Source organism: Ictalurus punctatus, chromosome 8 (genome assembly GCF_001660625.3).
Source record: "Ictalurus punctatus breed USDA103 chromosome 8, Coco_2.0, whole genome shotgun sequence".
NCBI lineage: Eukaryota > Metazoa > Chordata > Actinopteri > Siluriformes > Ictaluridae > Ictalurus > Ictalurus punctatus.
The window spans coordinates 26,509,572-26,533,202 of NC_030423.2; the positions used below are offsets into that span (position 1 = coordinate 26,509,572).

The 23,631-nt window shown below is 43.0% G+C and overlaps 1 protein-coding gene across 2 annotated transcripts in view; it reads right to left on the reverse strand.

Annotated features, from left to right (window-relative positions):
* Positions 1–23,390, reverse strand: part of LOC108269222 (A disintegrin and metalloproteinase with thrombospondin motifs 2) — a 137,405-nt gene extending 114,015 nt beyond the window's left edge. Inside the window, exons 1-3 of one of the 2 annotated variants that reach the window (XM_017474944.3) lie at positions 22,975–23,390; positions 22,743–22,836; positions 21,208–21,584 (exon numbers count right to left, since the gene is read on the reverse strand). In XM_017474944.3, the coding sequence (XP_017330433.1) occupies positions 21,208–21,584; positions 22,743–22,824 (459 nt within the window). In that variant the 5' untranslated portion in view covers positions 22,825–22,836; positions 22,975–23,390. Of the gene's footprint in view, positions 1–21,207; positions 21,585–22,742; positions 22,948–22,974 lie in introns of those variants that run through there. The other variant, XM_053682082.1, reaches the window with a different exon arrangement.
* Positions 23,391–23,631: the final 241 nt, after the last annotated feature.

Genomic DNA, 23,631 nt, shown 5'->3' on the forward strand with positions numbered 1-23,631 from the left:
TTCCTGCAGTGGTCTAAAACAATGGCTGCAATAATTGCTTGCATCATATTAATGCTTTCTTACACAACATTCCCAGTTAAAACAAACAAAAACATTTAGGAAATTCAGATGTCAGTTGTTCTGTAGCTAGTTTGTCCAGATGCCTGATGCATTAATTATTCTGTCAAAAACCTTTGGCTTGCAATGTACATAGATAGAGGAAATCAGATTGACAGAAACATTTTATTAGCTTTGCTAAGTGAGACAGGGTCAAACCTACCCGGTTTGGTTATCTTAAACATAGAACTGCAAGTTTAAAAGTCCTTCTATCACGAACATATCGAGCATTTTGCCCAAAAAACATAAAAACATACAGAAATGCATCATGTCTGTTAGCTCGGTTTGCTTAGGTATAAATACTGTATAAATGGTGTTAAATGGTCTTATGAGTTGAAATTCTGTGCCTCTACAGTCTTCAAAATCATCCTAATAAAACAAACATGTGCTGTAACTATCTAAGAACTGAGGATTGCAGCGCTCAAGGCCGCCATATGAATTGTTTCACAGTGGGATTACAACAAAACGAGGTTGCCTTGGTAACTCTGAAGCTACAGGTCACAAGGGCGTCAGAATATCTCTGTCTTCCTCCCTCTTTTTCTTCCCACCTACCTCTCTCTCGCTTCTCTTCTGTCGCTCCGTCTGACTAGTGTGCAAAAGAAGATCCCTCATTATCTCCAATTACTGTGATTGTTCAGGGTGTCAATGATACCTCGGTCCAGCCATTTAGCTCCTTTCGACTCATTGACATTTGGTGGGGGCTCAGGGCATTCCCTCAACTCTCCATCTTAATAGGAAGTACCCTACGGCCAGGGCAATGCTTCTGATTATCTCTCTCTCTCTCTCTCTCTCTCTCTCTCTCTCTCTCTCTCTCACATACACACACCAACTCCCATTCGTCCAGCTCTCCTTTTAATGAGTGAAAGACTCACGCACACACTCTTTCATCTCATTCTTTCTAATGCCTTCATCAGCCAAGCAGGAGCCGCATAGGCGATTTTTTCCACTCTCCGTCAGGCCGCTTTTATCTGCACTCTGCTAACAAAATGAGAGGCAGGTAAAGAGAAGGGCTCCTCTGAGAGCACTGAACCTTTTCTCTGAAGGTGTGACTTTTGTTCATGCCAGCGGCACAGAGCCGGAGGTGGCACACACACAAACACACACACACACAAACACACACACACACACACACAAACAAACACGCACAAACAAACACAGACACGCACAATGGGGCGAAAGCATGGAGACTCTTAATTCAGGCAGACACTGCAGGGCGTCTTTCACATACAGAATTCACACTGTTCTTCATGACGTTCTCCAGAATGGCAGACAGGTAAAAGAGAGGTTTCTGTCCAGCGACAGCATACACACTTGTTCTTTAAACAGCGTTTTATCTCGATTATAAAGAATGGAAAAATAAGCTCACCTGGTTAGCTCCCTTAAAGCCCCCATAAAAAGGATGCTATAGCTAGTGTCATTTTTGGAAATATGCAAAGCACCAACTCAGAGGTAATCGATTACCAACAGCAGATTTTAAGACTGAATGGAGTTTGTGGGATTCTCCTCCTCAGTAGAGCCCAAAAGTTAGCACTTTGAAGGAAGGGGAAGGGGGTGAGCATTATGAGCAGCAATTCTCATCCTCGATAAAGAGCAGGATCGGCATTTTGAACAAAGCAATTCTCATCATCTATAGAGACCATTATCTGGATTTTAAGTCATTCCCATCTTAAATAGATTCGGAACAGCATTTTGAGTGATCTTCATCCTCAATAGGGAGCAAGATCAGCCTTTAGAGTTATTCTCATCCTCAATAGAGAGCAAGATCAGCCTTTAGAGTTATTCTCATCCTCAATAGAGAGCAAGATCAGCATTTTGAGAGATTCTCATCCTCAATAGAGAGCAAGATCAGCATTTTCAGTGATTCTCATCCTCAATAGAGAGCAAGATCAGCATTGTGAGTGATTCTCATCCTAAATAGTGAGGAAGATCAGCATTTTTTGTGCGATTCTTGTCCTCAGTAAAATGTGATATCTACACAATGGTTTTATTGGCATTTCTACTTATTAAGATTAATGGTATGGGAATCTCTATAGTATTATTTAGATAAATAGAAATATAAGTATGATTTATTAGAATTTTCAAACTTATATTACACAGTATATTAATTATTGGTAAAGGAAATAATCAGTAGTCATATATAGTCAAAATATGGGCACCCCTGCATTTCTGTCAGATAATGCACTACTTCTTCCCGAAAATTGTTACAACACAAAAAAGCAGAGGAAAAAAAGCCCAATCTGAGACATTCCACACAGAAATCCAAAAAGGCACTGGACAAAATGATTGGCACCCTCAACTTAATATTTGGTAGCATGCCCTTTGGGAAAAAAAACAAACTGAAATTAATCACTTCCTGTAACCATCAGTGAGTTTCTTACAGCTCTCTACTGGAATTTTGGACCATTCTTCTTTTGCCAACTGCTCCAGGTCTTTTATATTTGAAGGGTTCCTTTTCCCAACTGCTGTTTTGAGATCTCTCCATAGGTCCTCTATGGGATTTAGATCTGGACTAATTGCTGGCCACTTCAGAACTGTTCAGAAGTTTGTCTTAAACCATTTTGGGTGCTTTTTGAAGTGTTCTTTGGGTCGTTGTCCTACTGTAAGTCCCATGCCTTCTGACGGAGACCCAGCTTTCTGACACTGGGCCCTACATTGCGCCCCAGAATTCTTTGGTTGTCTTCAGATTTCATAATGCCATGCACACAGTCAAGACATCCAAGACATCCAGACTGTAGGGACTGTGTTCTTTTCTTTGAAGACCTCATTTCGTTTTATGAAAACAGAAGAATGATGTGCTTTACGAAAAAGCTCAATTTTAGTCCCATCTGTCCACAGGACATTCTCCCAGAAGGATTTTGGTAAGTTTTGGCAAACTCCAATCTGGCTTTTTTATCGTTCTGTGTCTGCAGCGGGGTCCTCCTGGGTCTCCTACCGTAGAGTCCCTTTTCATTCAGATTCCGATGGATAGTGCAAGCTGACACTGTTGTACCTTCTGTCTGCAGGTCAGCTTGAATTTGCTTTGAAGTTGATCCAGGTTCTTTATCCACTATTCGACCAATCCTTCATTGCAATCTTTCATCAATTCTTCTCTTTCATCCGCATCCAGGGAGATTAGCCATAGTGCCATAGGCGGTAAACTTCTTGACAATGTTGTGCACAGTGGACACAGGAACATCAAGATCTCTGCAGATGGACTTGAGATTGTCCATGCTTTTACGAAATGTTGGCTCTCAAATCCTCAGACAACTCTTTGCACTTCTTTCTTCTGTCCACGCTCAGTGTGATACACACAGACACACAACACAAAGGCCGAGTCAACTTTTCTCCATTTTAACTGGTTGCAAGTGTGATTTCTATATTGCCAACACCTGTGACTTGCTACAGGTGGGTTTAATCACAAACTAAATGAGCATCACATGCCTGAAATACAATTATTTCTGAAGATTTCGAAAAGGTGCCAATAATTTTGTCCTGTCGCTTTTGGAGTTCTGTATAGAATGTCTCAGAGTCGGCTTTTTTTCCTCTGCTTTTTTTGCGTCGTTCCGACGCGAACAAAAGAAATCTACATGAGCATACCAAAGCGTTTGTCATTGCAACAGTTTTCCGGGAGAAGTGGTGCATTATCTGACAGAAATGCAGGGGTGCACATATTTTTGGCCATGAAAAAAAAATCATCAGATTAAAAAAATATATATAATTGTACGATGTATATTCAATACAATATACTCGTTGTGGAAATGCAATGTATAAAAAATAAAAAAAATAAAAAAAAGTATTAATCCTATCTAGCACTTCATCAATCCATTACTGCAATGTGTAAAATAATTCATCTTTCAATTAAAATTCATCAGCTTCACTGCCCATTTCAAAGCTGTCTCAACATCACAATCACCCCCCCCCCAATCCCCCCCCCACCCCCGCCTCCCGTCCACAGCACTGCGGCCAGCTTCCATGTAGCACGCCAGACTGCCTCTCCAAATCCACTCAGGGACATATCCATAACAACTGTCAGCCCTCATGACAAATGGCGGTGAAAAAGAACATGAGGCAGTAAGTCAATCTGGTGGGGAGAGAAAATAATTAACAATTAACAAAGTTTCTTTCAGTCAGATATTTGATTGTGTCTAATTTAGCTAGGTGTAATAGAATGAGTGAGGGGAAGCTTGGCTCGGGGTATGGAGTTGAAATGCCCACTCTCGTCCCCTATGAATTCCTTTCAATCTTAAAATCGGTTCTCAGACAGAATCTCGATTAGCAAATTGGCATCTGGGGAAAAAAAAAAACCTGGGGGTCAGTTATTCTGGCTATAGTAGTGCTATAAGGCATTTAGGGGGGAAAAGAGAAGACAGAAACAGTCCTTTCTGGAATGTGATGTCTCTCCTGTTCTTCTCTCTCTCTCTCTCTCTCTCTCTCTCTCTCTGCCAGGCTCTGCCTCGCTGTACTTATAAATCCTGACAAGGGTGTCAATATGTCAATGCAAATAGGCCGTGTAGCACCCTGCCTGGTGTACTGGGCCCTGCTCCAGCAGTGACAGGGAGACAAGAGCGAGAACCAGTGTGTGTGTGTGTGTGTGTGAGTGAGTGTCAGTGAGTAAGTGTGCAAAAAGGAAAGGAAGCTCATTTTCAGTGCTAGCTGTCACTGCACCCTTGGAAAAAGCATCCCCAGGTTAGGATAAAAAAAAAAAAAAATCAGAGACTCCGTTGTTGCTATTTTCTTTATTCTTCAAAACCTTAACGCTACTGCTGTGTTCTCTCTCCTAGCTGCTACATGAACTGCATCAATTGTGGTTAGCTGTTAATTTATAATTAAGTGTGTAGCCTTATGCATTGATATGAAGAGCAGGGTACTAAAGTAGTCCCTCCTGCCCGTTGGCTAGGCAACGTCTTAATTTATTCGTCTCCGTGTCTCCTGTGCTGTCCCTTCTGCAGCTGGGAGAGAAAGGAGCTAAAGAGGTGATGATACTAGTGTCACATGGCTGAGGTGTCTCTGAGACAGCCGGGCGTGGGGTGCCGGGGGATGGGCGAAGGGGGGAATTGCGCAACTCATCCTCTCATCACTCCAGAGAGAAGAATTGTTTTGAGCTGAGGGGTCAGGAGAATTTCAGTACGTGCTCATGGGCACTCAGGCGATTTCCTTTCGGTGGAACGATATCTTGAACGTTTGTGAAATAAGGACTAAAACACTCCGGAGCATGCTATTATAGGAAAATAATCAAGACATGAAGCTGAGTTACTGTTACCACAGGTTAACAGGACATCCTGGAGTATTTTATTTCTCTCATACTATACAATTGCTGACAATTACAACACATCACATCAACATTTTTATCCAGTTATAGTTACATTTCATATTGTTAACCCTATGTTTCTTTTTCACTCTTAACGTTCATAAGTTTAAAAACAAACAAACAAAAAAAAAAAAAGCAGCTTGTCATGTTACCAAGAAACCGGAAAATGCTAATCGAAACGCTAACACTGGAGACTCCTTACAAAAACACATTACTTTCTGAATGCATTAATGTGGAGCGTCGACCGTACGTCCACCGTAAGTCCTTGTGTAAGATCTTACTATAGAGAGAGTAATGTATCAAAATGAGTTCATGATACAAAATGAACTGTCGTTAGGCTCCGCCCACACCCCCGCAGGATTTCTCATTTCTGTTGTATCCCTTTCAGGGCTCCAACAAGGAAGGGAACACTGTGGAACACTGGGGGTCGGGGAATGCTAGCAGTGTGGCTTGCAGAATGCTAGCAGTCTGGCTTGCAAGATTAGGATGTCATAGATTTGATCTAAAAGACAGCTGAATAGGACTGATGACAGATGAAAACTCATTGCAAGAGCTGTTTTGAAAATGTCACAGTTTAAATGAAAAAAAAAACGGACAGGAAGCAAGGCAGGAAGTGCTCAATCATATGACACACTGTGGCATTTAGTGTTCTCCTCCAGGCGTGTTGAGGCACTGACCCATGCTCAACTGCTACATCAGCTTAGAGTTTAGAAACCGTCTCTTTCTTTTTAGGCACCTATAGAGAACCTAGCCCTGGTGAATATTTATCATCATGTTTCATGGCTCTTCTCGTGACACTGTGAACTCACACCAAGGCCGCTCTGGCGCTAGCGTGTGCGGTGTCTTCTGCCTCATAAGGTCTCTGAGGTACTCGCTCATACAGTGCTAATGAGACCGAATCGGTGCACATGATGAGAAATGGGTTTAATTGCTATTTCTGTATTAGATTTATCAATAAATGTTGTAGAGTAATGTGTTCGATCATAAGAACGGAGTGAGATTAAATGCTTCATTTCCTGGAGATGAGTAGCTGAAACTGTGCCCGGTGTTTCGCTATTGACTGTTCATTGATTATCCCAGTGCTGGCAGTTTAGAAGAGAATTGCTGATGGTTGTTACTGAGATGCCACTCTGTATTAATGTTGATGAAGCACAATTACTGTAATAAATCAACACAGGTGTCGCTAACAGTGAATCCCACCAGGAAGGATCCTCTTGGGCAAACCTCATGCACATGTAGTACATTTGCAGGCAGACACACAAATGCTGGCAGAAAGTGCACAGAACGGCATACACATAAACATCAATACAACCACTAATTATTCATTCTCTCCTTTTCCCAAAGCACCGACACATTTACTCACATACCTACACAGTCAACCTGATATAACAGTCTGTCTCTCCGGAGCGTCTTGTGGAATTTCAATAGCATCATCAAAGCAACCATCAATGGGGAGTTCCTTTCAGGAGCCTGAGACTCCAGGGAAAAAGACACCGAACGAGATGCACTTCTATATCATACGGTACAGACAATAAACACACACAGTGCACACTCGAAGACTTTATGAGGAAGGAACTAAAATGATCCCGAATTAAACTGTGTAAACCCTTGAACATGGAACATTTACAACGATTATGGAGATACAAAGAGGCACAAGGGACCTTATTAAAGGGTCCAAGCGTGTAATAGACAGAATGGGCAAAAAGACTTAAACCAAACGAGGGGTCACGACCCTATGTCAGGATGCTTGATTGACAAATGGGGCTGTGAGAGGAACTCACAATGTACCAGTTGAAAGAGATTCCAAGAACAAGTGCAAGGCCAAGACCACTGGTGACGTTCTGCCTTAAAACATAGCCTACAGTGCGAGTTATCCTTCTAAAAATCTAGTATATTTGGTATTTCCTTAGACCAGCATAAAAGCTTACAGCATTCAGTCTGGGGAAAACACCAGAGCTCGTATCAGGGATTGGCACCCGATTGCTGCAGCTTAGAGCTCCAACCAGCAGGTGCACTTTCCCACCTTATGCAGGTCCTGGACTTAAATCATCTCTGATTTGTGCCAGTAAAAAGACAAGGTCTTGAGTAAAGGGCATTTAATCTATTATTTTCGACAGGAGAAGTGCACTTAAACTGCAATCCCATACAGGAGGAGATGCTTAGCTCTAATTTCAGCGAAGCAAAAAATGGGAGATGACGAAAAAGGCCACTTTGGCCATTAGTCCTACAGCTTGGTGCTTTCCGCCTTGTGATGAGCCCTGCTGGTGCCACTCCGTAATGCGCTGCCTCTGTAGCGCTGAATTGCCGTGATACATCACAGCTGCGGCTGCAGCAAAACAGTGTGGCAAGACAGCCCATTTCTCCTAGTTAACCTCCTTAACTGGATTACCTCCTGCCATCTCGCTATCTCCACAGCGGAACCTCACGCCAGCGTCGGATCCATCAATGCGAGCAGGGTCAAGTACAAGCTAATGGTTAGCAAGCAACAAAAACAAGCCCAGACATGGGGCATTTATTAATTCAAACAAGATTAGAGAATACTGAAAATTTTCTACCGCCAATTTTCTCTTGGGTGGGAATCTAATTTGATGAGATTTCTTTGAGTGATTTTGTCACATGAAAAAATATTCTACGAAAAGCTAACTTAACAATTCTCAGCCTTCCATAGGATGTAGGTTAGTAAAAATCTGACAGATTTGTGAGACATTCATGAGGCCATCTTGGTCTCAGCTATATTAACAGAGGTGTATGATATAGGAGGAGGAGAATTGACTTGAGAAGTGGATTGACGTCTGCTTTAGCCTTGATCCAACGTTCTCGTCTTTCCTCCGTCAGCTGTTAGACGTTGATCATTGGCGGTGGTAAATGTCAGGGCAGTGACCCGTTGCCTGAGGCGCAGAGATGCACATGCGAAAATTTTCAATTTCCTACAGCTCATACCACTACAGGATCGTCTCATTTCCTCATGACAGTACGTCCAATTACTTTGGACTAATGCCTGCGAGTAGACTGTCAAACAAATGAATGCCATCTTGACGTGAAAGCCGGTTTTGGTGATTTATACGTGAATTCAGTCCAACTCGTCTCATCAGCACAAGCTGTAATTACATTGACGTTCGGCTCTTCCTAGCGCTCAAACTTGGTGTTTTTTGTTTTGTATTTTCACAAAATCCTTAATTTGACGCTCTCGCAGGTAATGTAGCAGCCGTAACAGCTTGTGTCTCAGCAGGATCATTGACCTCTTCGCTGCTTCTCGGTGTTCAAACTCACTCATCTGCCTCAGATGCGAACGCAGCAAGCCTTCAGGTTTGGGATGAAACTCACAATAACAATTCCATCTCAGTGCCATACCTTTGATGCAGCTACATTTCAACCATCACATCTGATACACACGATCACCCTTTACAAAGAACAGATTGTCCTCGTTTAAGTAAAGACAATTATTTGTTTATTGGAAAGCGCTGGCTTCGGTATGCATACTTGTCGTCTGTAAGATCGTCAAAGATTAGAAGAGTAGCGTTCTGTCAATATTCATGTCATTAGAGATACAAGATATCTGCTTAAACTCATAAATTTGTCACAGCTATATTTTACATTTTCCACCTACTTGATTTCTGTTGTTATTTAGGTATCCTTCGCAGACTTTCTGTCTTTCTGTCTGTGCCCTGTAGCTCTGTGTTAGCAATACATCTGTTAGACTACAAGCCTCCCTGAGCATGAGTTACACTGCAGACATGAAGGTCTAACACCTCCACACTCTGTTAAATTTAATTTCTCCTGCCAGTGCTGTAACAATTATGAACCTCAGCTGGGGCAAATGTGCGATTTTCCACTTAGGCAGCACATCTGAAGTCTAGCTTGGCTGACTGCGGCTGCTCGCTCGGGAAGAATGACCTCGGACAGCCTCGGTCATGACCCGTGTCGTGGCCCAAGCTTTAACCCACGATATACGCTACAGGAAGAAGCGAGGTCATGAGGGGAAGCAATTTCCAAGAGGTTGGAACGTTCCCTTTCTTTGGAAGACGAGGAAAGGGCGAGGCTGTCTGCTTTGACAGAATTACCTCAGACAGCCTTGGTCATGGCCCATGTCAGGACAAAAGCTTTATCCCATGGTATACACTACAGAAACAAGTGGGGTCAATAAGGAAGGCAGAAATGAAAGAGAAGCTACAAAAATGCCCTTTTGGTGGGAAACAAGGTGTGCACAGGTACAACAAGGAAAAGAATTTCAGCATACCATTTTTTTTTTTTCTTCAGACTGAGTATGCGTACATAATGATAACGATACCAAGTAGCCTATTTTGTAGTTAGCAATCAGGGGCATCATGGAACATATTATTTAACTCTGTTTATGTTGATTGCTAGCATGTGCTGCTAGCAATGAATGTCATGATATGGGGGTATGGTGGCTCAGTGGTTAAAACTGTTGCCTCACACCTCCAGGGTTGGGGGTTCAAATTCCACCTGCGCCCTGTGTGTACAGAGTTTGCATATTCTCCCTGTGCTTTGGGGGTTTCCTCCAGGTACTCCAGTTTCCTCCCCCAGTCTAAAGACATACGTTGTAGGCTTATTGGCATCACTAAATAGTCCATGGTGTGTGAATGTGTGTGCAATTGTGCCCTGTCATGGGTTGGGATCCCCGTCCCACGCCTTGTGCCCCGAGTTCACCGGAATAGGCTCCAGGCTTCCCTGTGACCCTACGTAGGATAAGCAGTATTTAAAATGGATGGATGGATGGATGTCATGATAGTGTTAGATACTCTTCACACACGATAAGATGTTTTATCTGGAAGACTCTGTGGTTCCTCCTCTTGATATTTTGCACCCTGCTTAGATTTCCATCATTAATTGTGAAATACATCCAGATCGCTGTCATTTCCTGTCGTCTTGTTCATTAGTGCGGCAACCAGACTCACCCCAATCTGCAGAATTGCAGAAAGACATCATAACAAAAGATATATGCGTTATGAAACTGGTTAAAGTAACATAACAGTGAGACGACCCGATTCGAAAAAAGACGGTCTATCATAACTAGGCTGAATAATAGGCTTACACAAGGCCAATGAAGCCATATTAAACTGTAAAGACAGTGAGTGTTTAACAGAAGAGTCTAGGAGGCATCATATCACACCTCACCAGGGTGCTATGGAGTGAGATTCTCAACTCTGAGGAGATAAACCAGCATCCTCGATTAGTAGCACAGTTTCAGAGCAACATGATCAGCTCAGAATCCTGCTTATGAATGTATTCTATGAAAATAATCAGTCTAAATAAGCAACAGGAAACCATAGTAAGAACATACACTTCGTATATCACCGATATCATTGTGACGGGTGAATCCGTCTGATTCTATAAATACAGACTGCAGACTGCGGTACCTTGAAATTAGGAGGCATCAATGAGAGAATTCGAAAAGATTCGACGATCTCCTCCCGCCTTATTTCTTACAGCAAAAGCTAGCATCACCTCATTTCCTACGAGAGACCAAACAAAGACAGTCTGGGGAATGTGAATAATCCATTAATACGTCCCTGTGGAACCCCAGCATCTACAAGCCTGGATTGACAGCCAACTGTTTTCCATGCAGATGCATGGAGAGTTTAGTTATGTCAGTGCAGATCACGGATTAACCAAGGGAATGCTACAGCTCCGGTATTTCTTCACGTTTTTAAAGTGTGGCATGTTTGTAGCTCCCTCATGGCGATGCTGAAATGGAAGAAAGGCAAAAAAAAAATAATAATAATAATAATAATAATAATAAATCGAATGCCTTGGTAACATAGTTCAAACAAGCTCAACAAGAGAGTGATTTCCGAGAATGTGATTCATAAGCGTAGCATCTTTTGAGTCCTGCATTATCTTACGTGATACCTTGACTTGTCCGTCAGGTACAGAAATATTGACAATCCTACCAAGCACAACCAAAATGGCATCAATTCCTAACCCCATTCCTATGTGATCCTACTGTATCAGCATTTTTCTGAACTCAGTAGTTTTTTTTTTTTCCCTGCTAGTGAAAACACTCCTGGCTCAGACCACTGTGTCATGAGCACGGTGCAGCATGGGTAATGGCTGCTGGATTGCTGTGAGTAAGAGTCGGTAATTACAGCTCTGGAGCGTGGCATTTGCTGCGTCACTGACTGGTTGATAATAGCCCCTTGATTGAGTAATTGTAGGTTTGAGGGCCATGCTGACGGGTGGAGTCTGTAATGATAGCGCAATCGTTCATTCATGCCCCGATGCTGACTGGTTCACACAAATAGTACCAAAGGAGGTCAGTTAACAACTGCTCAGTACAAAATTGATATAATAACCACACTCAAAGGTAATGATACTTGAGCTGGGCTCAGTCTGACTCACTACCGTGGTTACACACACGAAGGCAAAGTCTCTTACTATAAGCTCCCGCAGTTCCACCGAAAATGTACCTCACAGCCACAACAATAAGACTCACTGGAACTGCCTGCACAAACACACTCATTAGGACTAATATATGATATCTGAGGGCAGTTTAGTCGATACGTGACCTACATTTATATACCCTAATCCTCTCAGGCTAGAAGAAAGAGGGCAGTTGTGGACACGAACTGGACTTTCTAGTTGACAATCTATCATCTCTCAACCCTCTTCGTAGTGACGGATGGCATCTAGGGAGTTTCCAGAAGCTCTCGTACTTGTGAACTCGAAAGCAAGGAAGCCACACAAGCCGCTTTAAATGCATGCTGACAGGCGTTTCATTGCTCCCACAATCCCCTGCTGTCCCCGATAACATAAGGTACCTTGCTTACTGATGAGCAAATAACCAGAAACAGTTGTGTCTCATCGGACTGTTTAACCTCTTCGCACTTCCAATCCGATACAGTTCTCCACGGTGATAGTAGCTGGTGCTAGTCTCCAAGCCTCGATTGCGTAACACCTTCAAGACAACCCTACGGCTGCACAGAGATTACTTCTAGGCTCTTAGAGGCTGGGGCTGAGCAGCAGTGGTGCTGTGATTGAGGCCAATGGACAAAAGGGTTCACTGGTGACACGAGAACATGATCCACCCTGTGAGAGAAGTGAAGGTGAGGATATAATTGCATAGGGCGATGGAGTGTGTGAAAGGATCAGGCCTCGGCTACTCCTAAAAGAGCAACAGCCCTTGGGGAAAGGCCGAGCGCTGGCCTGCTTGTGTACCGAAACAAACAGCAGCAGCAGCCATTCATTATGAGCAAGTCTCTTATCCCGTCCTGCTCGCTGTCACCACCTTGGTTCTGTCTTTTTGCAGCTCTCTTGCTGACAGATGCACTGAATGCTGTCTCTGTGTCTCTAATATCTTCATTATTCTGGCAGTAATACCAGCCAAGTTGCCCTGGGGATCTGTGTGCTGAGGCTTTTTGCCCTGCAGAATCTTCTGTATTTCAGTTTAAAGACTGTATACAGTTATACAAGACCACAGAGTAAGAGATTTTTGGATAAACACAAATTGAAACATTTTCATGGCATAACAGGGTCACGCGAGGAGGTAAATCAGCACACTTGATTGGAAGAAAGATTCAATGTACATGCACGTCATACATACCGGTTTGACAGGGCGATTTACTCTAGCCAATCCAGTGTTTTGCGGAGGTAGAACCTAGCGGAAGCCCTTGGTGAGAACATGCAAAACTCCACAGAGACAGCGACCAAAACTCAGGATCAAATGGTGGTATATAACAGAACTTCCCTGTTTTATGTATACCAAAAGCTATCATCATCAAGTCTTTCCCAGTAAAACACAGACGGATGGAAGATAATAGGGATGATCAGGATGTTCTGCGTAGTGTGAATGGTCCAACCCTTTTCAACACCAGGCTCTAAGCTTGGATCGACAGCCAACCGCTTTTTGCCGGCTTGATCATGAAGAGCTGTGTCAGTACAGACATTACAAACCCTGACCGTGGAAATTCACACATTTCCCACCAATCACTACGGCATGCTACGAGATGTAAAATGAGCTCATTTGCACTTTAATTTCCTCAATGAGTCTGATTTGCGAGAGTTTCCTGTAGAAACATGTGCTCGATAAAAACATCACCGCAGATTATAATAGAAAAATGATAAATGCATAATTCTAAACAATCATTTCAAACGTGACATCAAGACAAAACGGTACACGCAGTACCAAACAGCCAAGTGTTCCAGCTTTTTAAACGTCATGCCCAGTCAGGGCTGCCGAGATTACCATCTCTGCATCAGTCAGAAAGTGATGGTGCATCATGTAGAGAAGACACTTTTCAAAGTCATGACAACGGTGACGCCGTACTCTCACGGGTCATGCGCTGTTGCTATGTGTAACAGCGGCGTGACAGCAGAGAGTCGTACTGGAAGTGTACACTGTACGCATGGTCTCAATCTAGATTACTTTCAGGTTTATTGACTAGGCAGGCACTTTTAACCCAGGCAACATACAAGGAAGGAAAAATACGATCAGATCATAGACATTTCTCCATTCAAATGGTCTCTTTTAGAGTCTTTGACCATTTTCAGCCAAACATTTTCATAGGCCAAATTTTAATACATCCCTTTTGTAATGTGCGGTTCAAGAAGGCGGGATACAAGTATGTAAACTCAACGTTATGTTTCTTATAGGCTCCCAAAAATCATTGTCAGAAGTCCTAGCATGCGTTAAAACACAGGCTCAACATAAGGCAGTCCAATAATCCTAAATCAACAGGTAAAATCTAGGAAGTACACTAAGCTAAGACACAGGACAGTACCGTAAGACTTCACAACGTTCCGTAGACACGATACAGTATAAATGCGCGAAATAATCCAGAACTTATACAAAACAAGTGCACACAATGACTGAAGGTAATACGCCAGTACAATCAGTCCATCCAGGATTTTGAGATTCTTTGAGATCGACCGAAGAAATGAACGCAAATTTTTTTGAAATCACCGCAGATTTTCTGCATATTTGGGCGAAGATGCGTCATGTGACGTCATCACGACGCACATGCGTCGGACAGGAGTACAGTTACAGAGGTTTGTTTTAGCGACAAACATCACCGCGACAGACCGTGCAAAACAATTTCGTGCACTTTTCATTTCGATTCAATACGACTCAGTTGTATTCGTATAGCGCTTTTAACAATGGACGTCGTCTCAAAGCGGCTTTACAGAAACATATAAACACAGGATAGAGATTTTAAATGTGTGAATTTATCCCAATTGAGCGAGCCGGTGGCGACGGTGGTGAGGGAAAAACTCCCTGAGATGATATGAGGAAGAAACCTTGAGAGGAACCGGACTCAGAAGGGAACCCGTCCTCATCTGGGGAACAACGGATAGTGTGAAAGTAAAGGAAAGTGCATTACGGTTTGTATATGAAGTCGATGTTCGTTGAACTCGTCCACTGTTCAAAGGAGACCCGAGGAATATCCCAGGAATACTATGTATGGGGCAGGAATGCACTTGGATGGATGCCAGTCCAGAGCATAGGGTATACAGCACCATTCACACACTCATTCACATCTAGAAGAAATGCAGAGTTGCCAATCCACCTATGGTATGTTTTCGGGAGGAGGAAACCAAAGAACAACGATGGAACCCACATGGACACAGGAAGAACATCTGAAACTCCTCAGTCAATAATTCGTACGATATAAAAATCTTAATACAATGCGAATACAACATCTAAGCATGAGCGTGTTTGTAAACAGCACAGAGGAACAGGAAGTTTAGCATGCACTCCAGCTCTGAGAGTTTGCACTATGAAAGCAAGTCTCTTTACCACAAATAGCACCTCTCTGGCCTGAGCAATTCACCCCCGTCATCACTGAACGAAACCTCTGATTATTCGGATCCCAAGATCCCAAACCCGACACCTGCAATCCGTTCACTGCCTGTTTCAGGTGGGGGAAAAGGAATCTCAGAGGCTTTTCGCTTTCCTGTTAATGAAATCTACACACAGAAATTGAAATTGCACAGCAACAAATAGCTTGTTAGCAAATGATGCCCTTGTCTTCATTTATTTTGTTTACTTATTTACCACCTGTCTGCTATTTGATATATTTCCTTGTTAAAAAAAAAAAAAGCTCAAACTGTAGAATGAAAAGTAATTAAAAACTTTCTCCTAGGCTATTTTTTTTTTTTTTTTTTTGCAGTCAATATAGTTACGTATAGTGATCTGCTCAAACGGTGGCATTATACTTCAGGCCACAGTATCGTCATATTAAAAGTTTCTTTTAACGAGTAATAAATAAGCCACCATCAAAACATATTTACTTTTGCTTCGAGGAAAACAATAGCTTTCTCTATCAGCAGATGTTACAGCCAGCTGCTGTCCTCGATAAACGGCTTTCTCAGACGCTCAGCATTCCTACGCTCACGAAAATAACCCGTCCCACACCAAAGAGTCCAGCCATGTAATTATACGTTGCATTTCGTAAAGTGTGGTTTCCTTTACCCATATTTTGGCCAGAAAATAAAAATAGTCAGTCTGAAATGTCTGGGCGTGTGGAGAAGCTGTGGCTGGGAGTGAGTGTAGCGAAGCTTCGGAGCTGCTCTATATGCAGGATGACCCTGAGGGTTACGAGCTGAAGGATAGCAGGAAGACACACATCACACAACGCTTTCCTGCCACAAAGAGAGCGCAAACGGAAACAGTAGAACATCATGTGATAGGTCATCACCATCTTGATTGTACCTACTGTGCCATTTTTATTTGCTTAGATTCTATACAGCTTACACCAATGACAGACATTTTGGACGTTTTAAAGATCACCAACAAGAGGATAACGTCGACTGATAGACTACGGGACAGATCCGGACCCAGCGAAGTATTTCCACACACCATAAGAACCAAGCACTTGACAAATACTGCAGTAGAACCGATATAATGTCCATCCATCTTCTACCGCTTACTCCTTTTCAGGGTCACGGGGAACCTGGAGCCTATCATAGAGAGCATCAGGCACAAGGTGGGGTACACCCTGGACAGGGTGCCAATCTATTGCAGGGCACACTCACACACCCATGCATACACTACAGACACTTTAGACACCCCAATTAGCCTACCATGCATGTCTTTGGACTGGGGGAGGAAACCCCCACAGCACGGGGAGAACGTGCACACACATGGCCCCAGTGGGAACCCCGGACCCTGGAGGTGTGAGGCGAACATGCTAACCACTAAGCCACCGTGCACCCCACCTTCATATTTTGATCAGGACAATTCAATGAATATACACACAGGTCTAAGAGCCATTTTTTTCCCAATTGGATCCACCAGGTTCTCTGGTTTCCTCTTACCTCCCAAAAACAAGCCGGTGAATGGATTAGCTACGCTATATCGGCCCTCGGTGTGAAGGTGTGGGTACGGCACCCTGCGATTGACTCGGCATCCTGTCCGGATTGAATTTTCCAACCCTGGTGTTGTTGGGATTGGCTCTAAATGAATGAAGATGAATGAATAAATGAATGAATATGTTAATTAGACAGACCGACAGACTGTAGGAACAAGCCAATCACTACAAAAGCGTCATCCGTTAATTTTCTTCGCTATGTGAGTTGTTGTTTTACAGTTTGTTTGTTTTTCTCAGCATTTCCAACGCCATTTCTTCATACAAACACACCGTCATTACGCCAACAGCGTGCAAATCAGGCGCGGTAAAATGGCCACGTTTTTCATGCTCTCCGTGGACAAACTCCGCTCTCATCGTGAACACACGGGTTACGTTTTTAGGCACATTTGAAGCAGCTATCAAAACTCAGCGTGCTAATGGACAAAAATACATCCCACCTGTGTCAACACTGCCTTCAGCAAAATGATCACTTGATATCTCAAGTATCTCAAGTTGCACGTTGTTACAGAAACCAAAAACCAACGGAATGAAGAACGAGCACAGAAATACTGGTACGTAATGAAATGACAGCTTCTTGTTGATTACTGTAACCATGACATGAGCATGAGAGTGGTTCTGAACAGTAGTAATATACTTTGTAACACGATTTCGCCACCATTTTTTTTTTTCAACAGAATGTGGAGAAGAAGATCTACGTCAGGGAGAAATCACCTGTCAACAGGGTTTTGTTAGAAAATACCTGAATCTACCACTCCAAAAGGTTATTCGGTCTCCAAAACTCTCAAAGGTTCTATGTACACTATAACAAATTGTTATCAAGCCAAGAACCCTTATTGGTTTTTATCCGGTTTTTATTGTGTTAAGAGCGTTGATTATTTTTCTATAACAGCACATCGTGAATCAATAATCTGACAGCTATTGCACTGTTTATTACTTTAATGTGTATTAGATTAGTTCTCTAACAGTGGGGTGGATTTATCATTTGAATGATTCCCATCTATGTTCACAAAGCTCCGCCCCCCGGGATCTTAGCTCATCTGTGTAATGTCTATGGAATTACATATACATATACATATAAATATACATCTACATATATATACTTCATAATGTCTATGAAATGGAAGTCAGTTTTCCAATTGGATTTTCTCAAACGTTTGCTAAGGCCACGGCTTAATTCACTGTTTTCTTTTGTCATGTTCTACATATTTTCCAGTAAGAAAACACACCAAAGGAAAAAAATCGACTTTTGCACCTTTAAAGAACAACACGTCCTACTTATTTATTCTTGTGAAACGTCCACGAGAAACAAGTCACTTCCTGTTATCACTTCAATCATAACAGTTATAAATACTGGTTTCCTCACCAGCTTATCTCATTCTTCTGTCTTGAAATGATTAAGATTAAAAAAAAATATGCGATTTGTCCTGTTACCGAGAAACCAAAAAGCACAACGTCCGCCATCTGGAAGACTTTCCCATGACGGAAAACTTTACCTGACTGTTACAAAGTGCTAAGACTGGAGACTCCTTCCAACAATGTTGAATAAACATCTTCTTTACAGAAAACTTCATCATATGATAGGTAAGTTTGAATTCCTTAAGGGTTGTTTGTATAGATGTACAGTACTGTGCAAAAGTTTTAGCCACCCTGTTTATTTTAGTACAAACTTTGTTATCGATTTTTTTTTTTTTTTTTTTTTTTTTATGACTTCTACGTTATCGAGTCGGTACTAAAACATTTCAGATTCCCAAACTTTACGTTTTCTAGCACAGAATTAAATGTTACAGGAAAAAAAATGTTTGTATGTTAGTAAAGAAAGCAGAATATTAAGCGGTAAGAGAGACTTTTCATGGAAAAATATAATGACGGTTGCTGGGTTTTGCTGCAGAAATAAGAAGCGAGTGCGACGGACAAAATCTCCAGAAGGACCGTGTCTGGTTCTGCAAGACGCTCAATAAAACCTTCAGCTCATTTCCTTATAAACCTGCACGAATTCTACCCGAGACTTTTTTTTTTTTTAAAGTAAAGGGTCGTCACACGAAATATCGTCCTTGTTTCATTTATTACCGTTTACTAGTCTTTATAGTATTTATTTAATGAAGAAACATTTAATATCATTATTTTTAAAGGCATCTTTGCTCTACAGCATCTTTGCATGTGTCTAAGACTTTAGCACAGTACTGTAGATATTGTATCATGAAGACGCTAGATGGAGTGTAGGACTGAAAAACAACCATGGGGGTTCTTCAAGTGTATTTCATCTGTTTTATGATGTTCTAGATACGGTCGTAGTAAATCATTATTGAACTTTGGTTTCTCAAAACATTCTACTTGGAACCTTCTATAATTGGACAAAGTATGTTCACAAAGACCCGCCGTGGCCCTGTGTGTGCGGAGTGTGCATGTTCTCCCCGTGCTGCGGGGGCTTCCTCCGGGTACTCCGGTTTCCTCCCCCAGTCCAAACACATGCATGGTAGGCCGATTGGCGTGTCCGAAGTGTCCGTAGTGTACGAATGGGTGTGTGAGTGCGTATGTGATTGTGCCCTGCGATGGACTGGCACCCTGTCCAATGTGTACCCCGCCTTGTGCCCGACGCTCCCTGGGATAGTCTCCAGCTTCCCCGTGACCCTGAAAAGGATAAAGCGGTAGAAGACGGATGGATGGATGGATGTTCACAAGGATGTTTTCACAAGGAGTGAATCTTTTTCTTTGTGCACTTTTCAATAAACAGGCTTTGGAAATGAACACGTCATCCGTTTTTATTTTGTGGCCGTTAAGAATTAGTGAATTAGAATATAAAATAAATCAGTTATTCATGAGCTGTGTTTTCAACTAGGTTCACGCGAAAGGGTTAATCGGCTTGTCCATCGTTAAAAGTTTTATGTAGACCCTTAAACCACATGGTTTTCCTTTCATAAAAGGTCCCAATTAGAACTGCTTTAGACGGCTAACCATACAAAGAACCCAAGGCGGAAAACTGACTGCTTTGTGTTTTACAACACAGTGTTTTTCTTAGTGGGATGTGTGTGCTGACTGGATTATTTGGCTTTGGGTTTTGTAGAGAGACTTATGTCTTTTCCTTCTTGGTTTACAGTTCGGGGAATAGGTTATATGGGATTTGGGGTTGTATTTTGGTAAATGTGTGTTTTATTTTGAGAAACGTGTGGATCCAATTGGGAAAAACTGTACGAAACGTGTAAATGGGGCCTTAGACTTGTGAAAATCTCTCATCTCTACTGCACACACTTGTCAGTCATGGCTATGGTGTCGTTTATTTATTTATTTATTTATTTTCTTAAGTTTCCATCTCCTCAGAACTTTATTCATCTCTATCATTTGCCCTTTAAGTTTGGAGCAAAACTGTCTAATTGGCTGCCATCACTTAAAGTCATTGATTTAGTTCATGGATTGAATGTCAGCTTTCCAGAACAAGGCTATGCCTATAATCAGTTATAGTATATATTGTGACTAATAATAATAATAATGTGTGAGTAAAGCTCTCCTGAGACATGTATACTTCTCGGTGAAGACCAAAATGATCAATTAAGGTTTGTATACATGATGAGAAGAACTGAATAGTATTTTTTTTTTTTTTGTAATAATAGGACGATTTGGAAGAAGATTTTGTCCTATGTGGCGTGCAAGTGAGACAAAATAGGGCACAAATTTAGCAGGTCAAAGGTCTGGTCTTGAGATTTGATCCAAACACTTTCTGGTTTCTATTCCCTCTCTCAGTATTGTGATTTATACCAAAGCACTGTTACATTTTCAATTCTGACTTGTCAGAAGGTGTTGATTAATTTTTTTTTATATATATATCAGCAGCTCTGACACTAGTTTCATAATTCCACCATGGGAAAGTCTTCAGGACATAAGAGTTTCTCTATAACGTGATAAGCTATGTTTTGGTTCGTGTCATTGGGTAATGGATCGTTCATTAGGGTTGAGATGTAGTGCTTGTCCTGGTTGAGTCAGTGATTATGGCTTTGTGTTCAAGGTTTATGTCCATCCATCCATCTGTCCATTCATCCATCCATTCACACACTACAGATAATTTGGAAACGCCAATCAGCCTACAGCACATGTCTTTGGACTGGGGGTGGAAACAGGAGTACCCAGAGGAAGGCATGGGGTGAACATGCAAGCTCTACACACACACACACACACACACACACACACACACACACACACACACAGGACGGAGATGGGATTTGAACCCCTAACCCCAGTGGTGCGAGGCGCACGTGGTAACCACTAAGCCCCCATGATCCCCAGTGTTTATGTGAAGTATGGAATGTTTCATGAAAGTCGTGATTAAAAGTGGAGCACTGTGGGAATTGCGTTGGGCTTAGATAATTAACACAGTTATGTGCTGAGTTTTGTGACAAGACACGTGACCCTTGGTGGTGTAATAATGTGTAACAGTGGTGGATATCAGTATCATCGCAAAAACAAACATCACACCGCTCAGGTCATATCACCCACAGCTGCACTCACCAGGCCGTCGCAGTTACTGATGGCCACCGAGGCTCCTTGTACGTCCGTGATGTCGCCCACGTACATGCAGTCGGTGTTTAGCGCCTCCGAGCGCGTGCCGTCCGGCGTCTGCCACTCCATCTTGGCTCCGGGAGCCACCAGGCGCGTGTTGGGGCGCAGGCGCAGATGGAACTCCCGGCCGAAGACGGTGACGTTGTAGTAGAGCCTCTCACCGTCTCCTCGCGGCTGGTCGACCGTTTCCGCCTCTCTTCGCCAGCGCCTACGGAACTGCCCGCGTGCTGCGCCTGCCGATACCGCGTGCGACAAGAAGCGGCCGTGCGCATCGCTCAACACGGGCCTCACCAGTCCATAGTCCCCCAGCACGTGCTGCAGGGAATCTGCAAGCGCACGCACACACACACACACACACACACACACACACACACACACACACAATGCTTGAACTTTTGCACAAGTTAATAATCATTAAAACAGGACAGTCTTATTAACGCATGATGCATTAGCGCGTGCGTTGCAGCGTGCATGCATTAGGCTTATGCAGTGACAGCTGTTAATTTATGCAACTGGTCTATTCTACTAATAATGTATTTCCATAGAAATGCTGGAAACAAAAAAGTAGCCTAAGTAGTAGTAGTGGGAGTAATAATAATAATAATAATAATAATAATAATAATAATAATAACAGTTTTGCTCGTGCTCAAAAGGTTTGACTGGCAGTAGTAATACATCCTAGACAAGCCTCAGGTCAAAGCACTTTAAGTGTTTTCTCACTGCTCGGTTTCCAAACATTGCCACGTGTCCCGGGCTTTCCGCCGCGAGCCACCTGCTCCACATGCACGCTTAAACCAGCGACCGCAGCACGCACGCACGCGCGCGCGCCTGCTTTCTGCGCTTTGAGTAATTTCCACTTTCTCCTATCTGACACTGAATACTGAAGCGCTGAGGTGACGAGCCACACCTATGAGCGAAAAAAAAAGTGCTGCTTAGTATCTCACTGTATCATTTCTATATCAACCACCTGGATCGCGCGCGCAGCATCGCTCCGGACAACAACAACAACAACAACAACAACAACAAACACAAGCTATCAGAGAAATCAGAGCTTGTATACTCCTGTTTTGACGCGCTCGTGTTAGAAGCGTTTCCCTGCACGCTCATGTCCATAGCGCTCAGTGCGCAGTGCCATGTGGAGACCCGCGCGCATTAAAGCGCAATGCGCGCAAATCAGCTAAACTGGGCTAAAATGAATCAAATAAATAAATCGAGCCCTGGTGCAAGCAGAGGAGTGATGCCAGCACGCAGGAGTGGGGAAAGTCCTTTTGCACCGATGTCTGAGCAAGTTCACATGGAGAAGTAAAGCAATTTATGCGCTGCATGCATGCTGGAGCAGGACTCGCCCAGTGCAAGAGATCATCACCATTATTATCATCATCATCGCCATGATTTTCATCATCATCATCACCATCATCATCATCATCATCATGATTATCCAGGAGGATGTAAAAGTGCGAAGAGTAGATGGATAAAGAGCGTACCTAGGCTACTGGCGATGTAGAGGCCGTGGGCGGGCAGCAGCAGCGCGGAGATCAAGATCGGAAACGCGGCGGCGGGATTCATGGCAGCTCCGAACTGCGCAGGTGGGAGAGAGACGGAGTTCAGGATCCGGAGGAGGAAAGTTACAGCGGAGAGAGAGTGAGAGAGAGAGAGAGAGTGAGAGAGAGAGAGAGAGAGAGAGAGAGAGAGAGAGAGAGAGAGAGCGCAACTTACTGCACACAGCACCGGAGACGAGGAGAGACTCTACCTCACACTCTCTCACACACTCCCTCTGTCTCTATCACTCTCCCTTTTCTCTCTCTCTCTCTCTCTCTCTCTCTCTCTCTCTCTCTCTCTCTCTCTTTCACTTTCTTCCTTACTCTCTCTTAGTGTCTGTCTCATTGTCTTTCTTTATAACTGTAGCACTTTGTGTTTGTGCGTCTCTCTCTCTCTCTCTCTCTCTCTCTCTCTCTCTCTCTCCACATCCTCGCTCTCTTTTCCTCTCCCGTCCCAAACCAATCCATCCTACTCATCTAATCCAGCTGGAAAATGTAATAACACTCTCATTCCTTGACTCCGTGGCACACGATCAATTAAACCAAGGCAAATTTATTCAGCTGGAGTAATCATCCTCCGTTGGAAGACTCGTTTTCTTTATGGAAATGTTTTGGTCCTGTGGTTGTGTGGATTGAACACTGAACAGAAATCTGCAGGACCTGCACAAACTTTCTCCATCACATTCTTACAGAACTTCAACCAGACCAAGAGCGCCCCCTGTGATCTCAGCTTTCAATAGCATGGACTTCAGTTCTGTTGTGTGTGTGTGTGTGTGTGTGTGTGTGTGTGTGTGTGTGTGTGTGTGTGTGTGTGTGTGTGTGTGTGTGTGTAGTA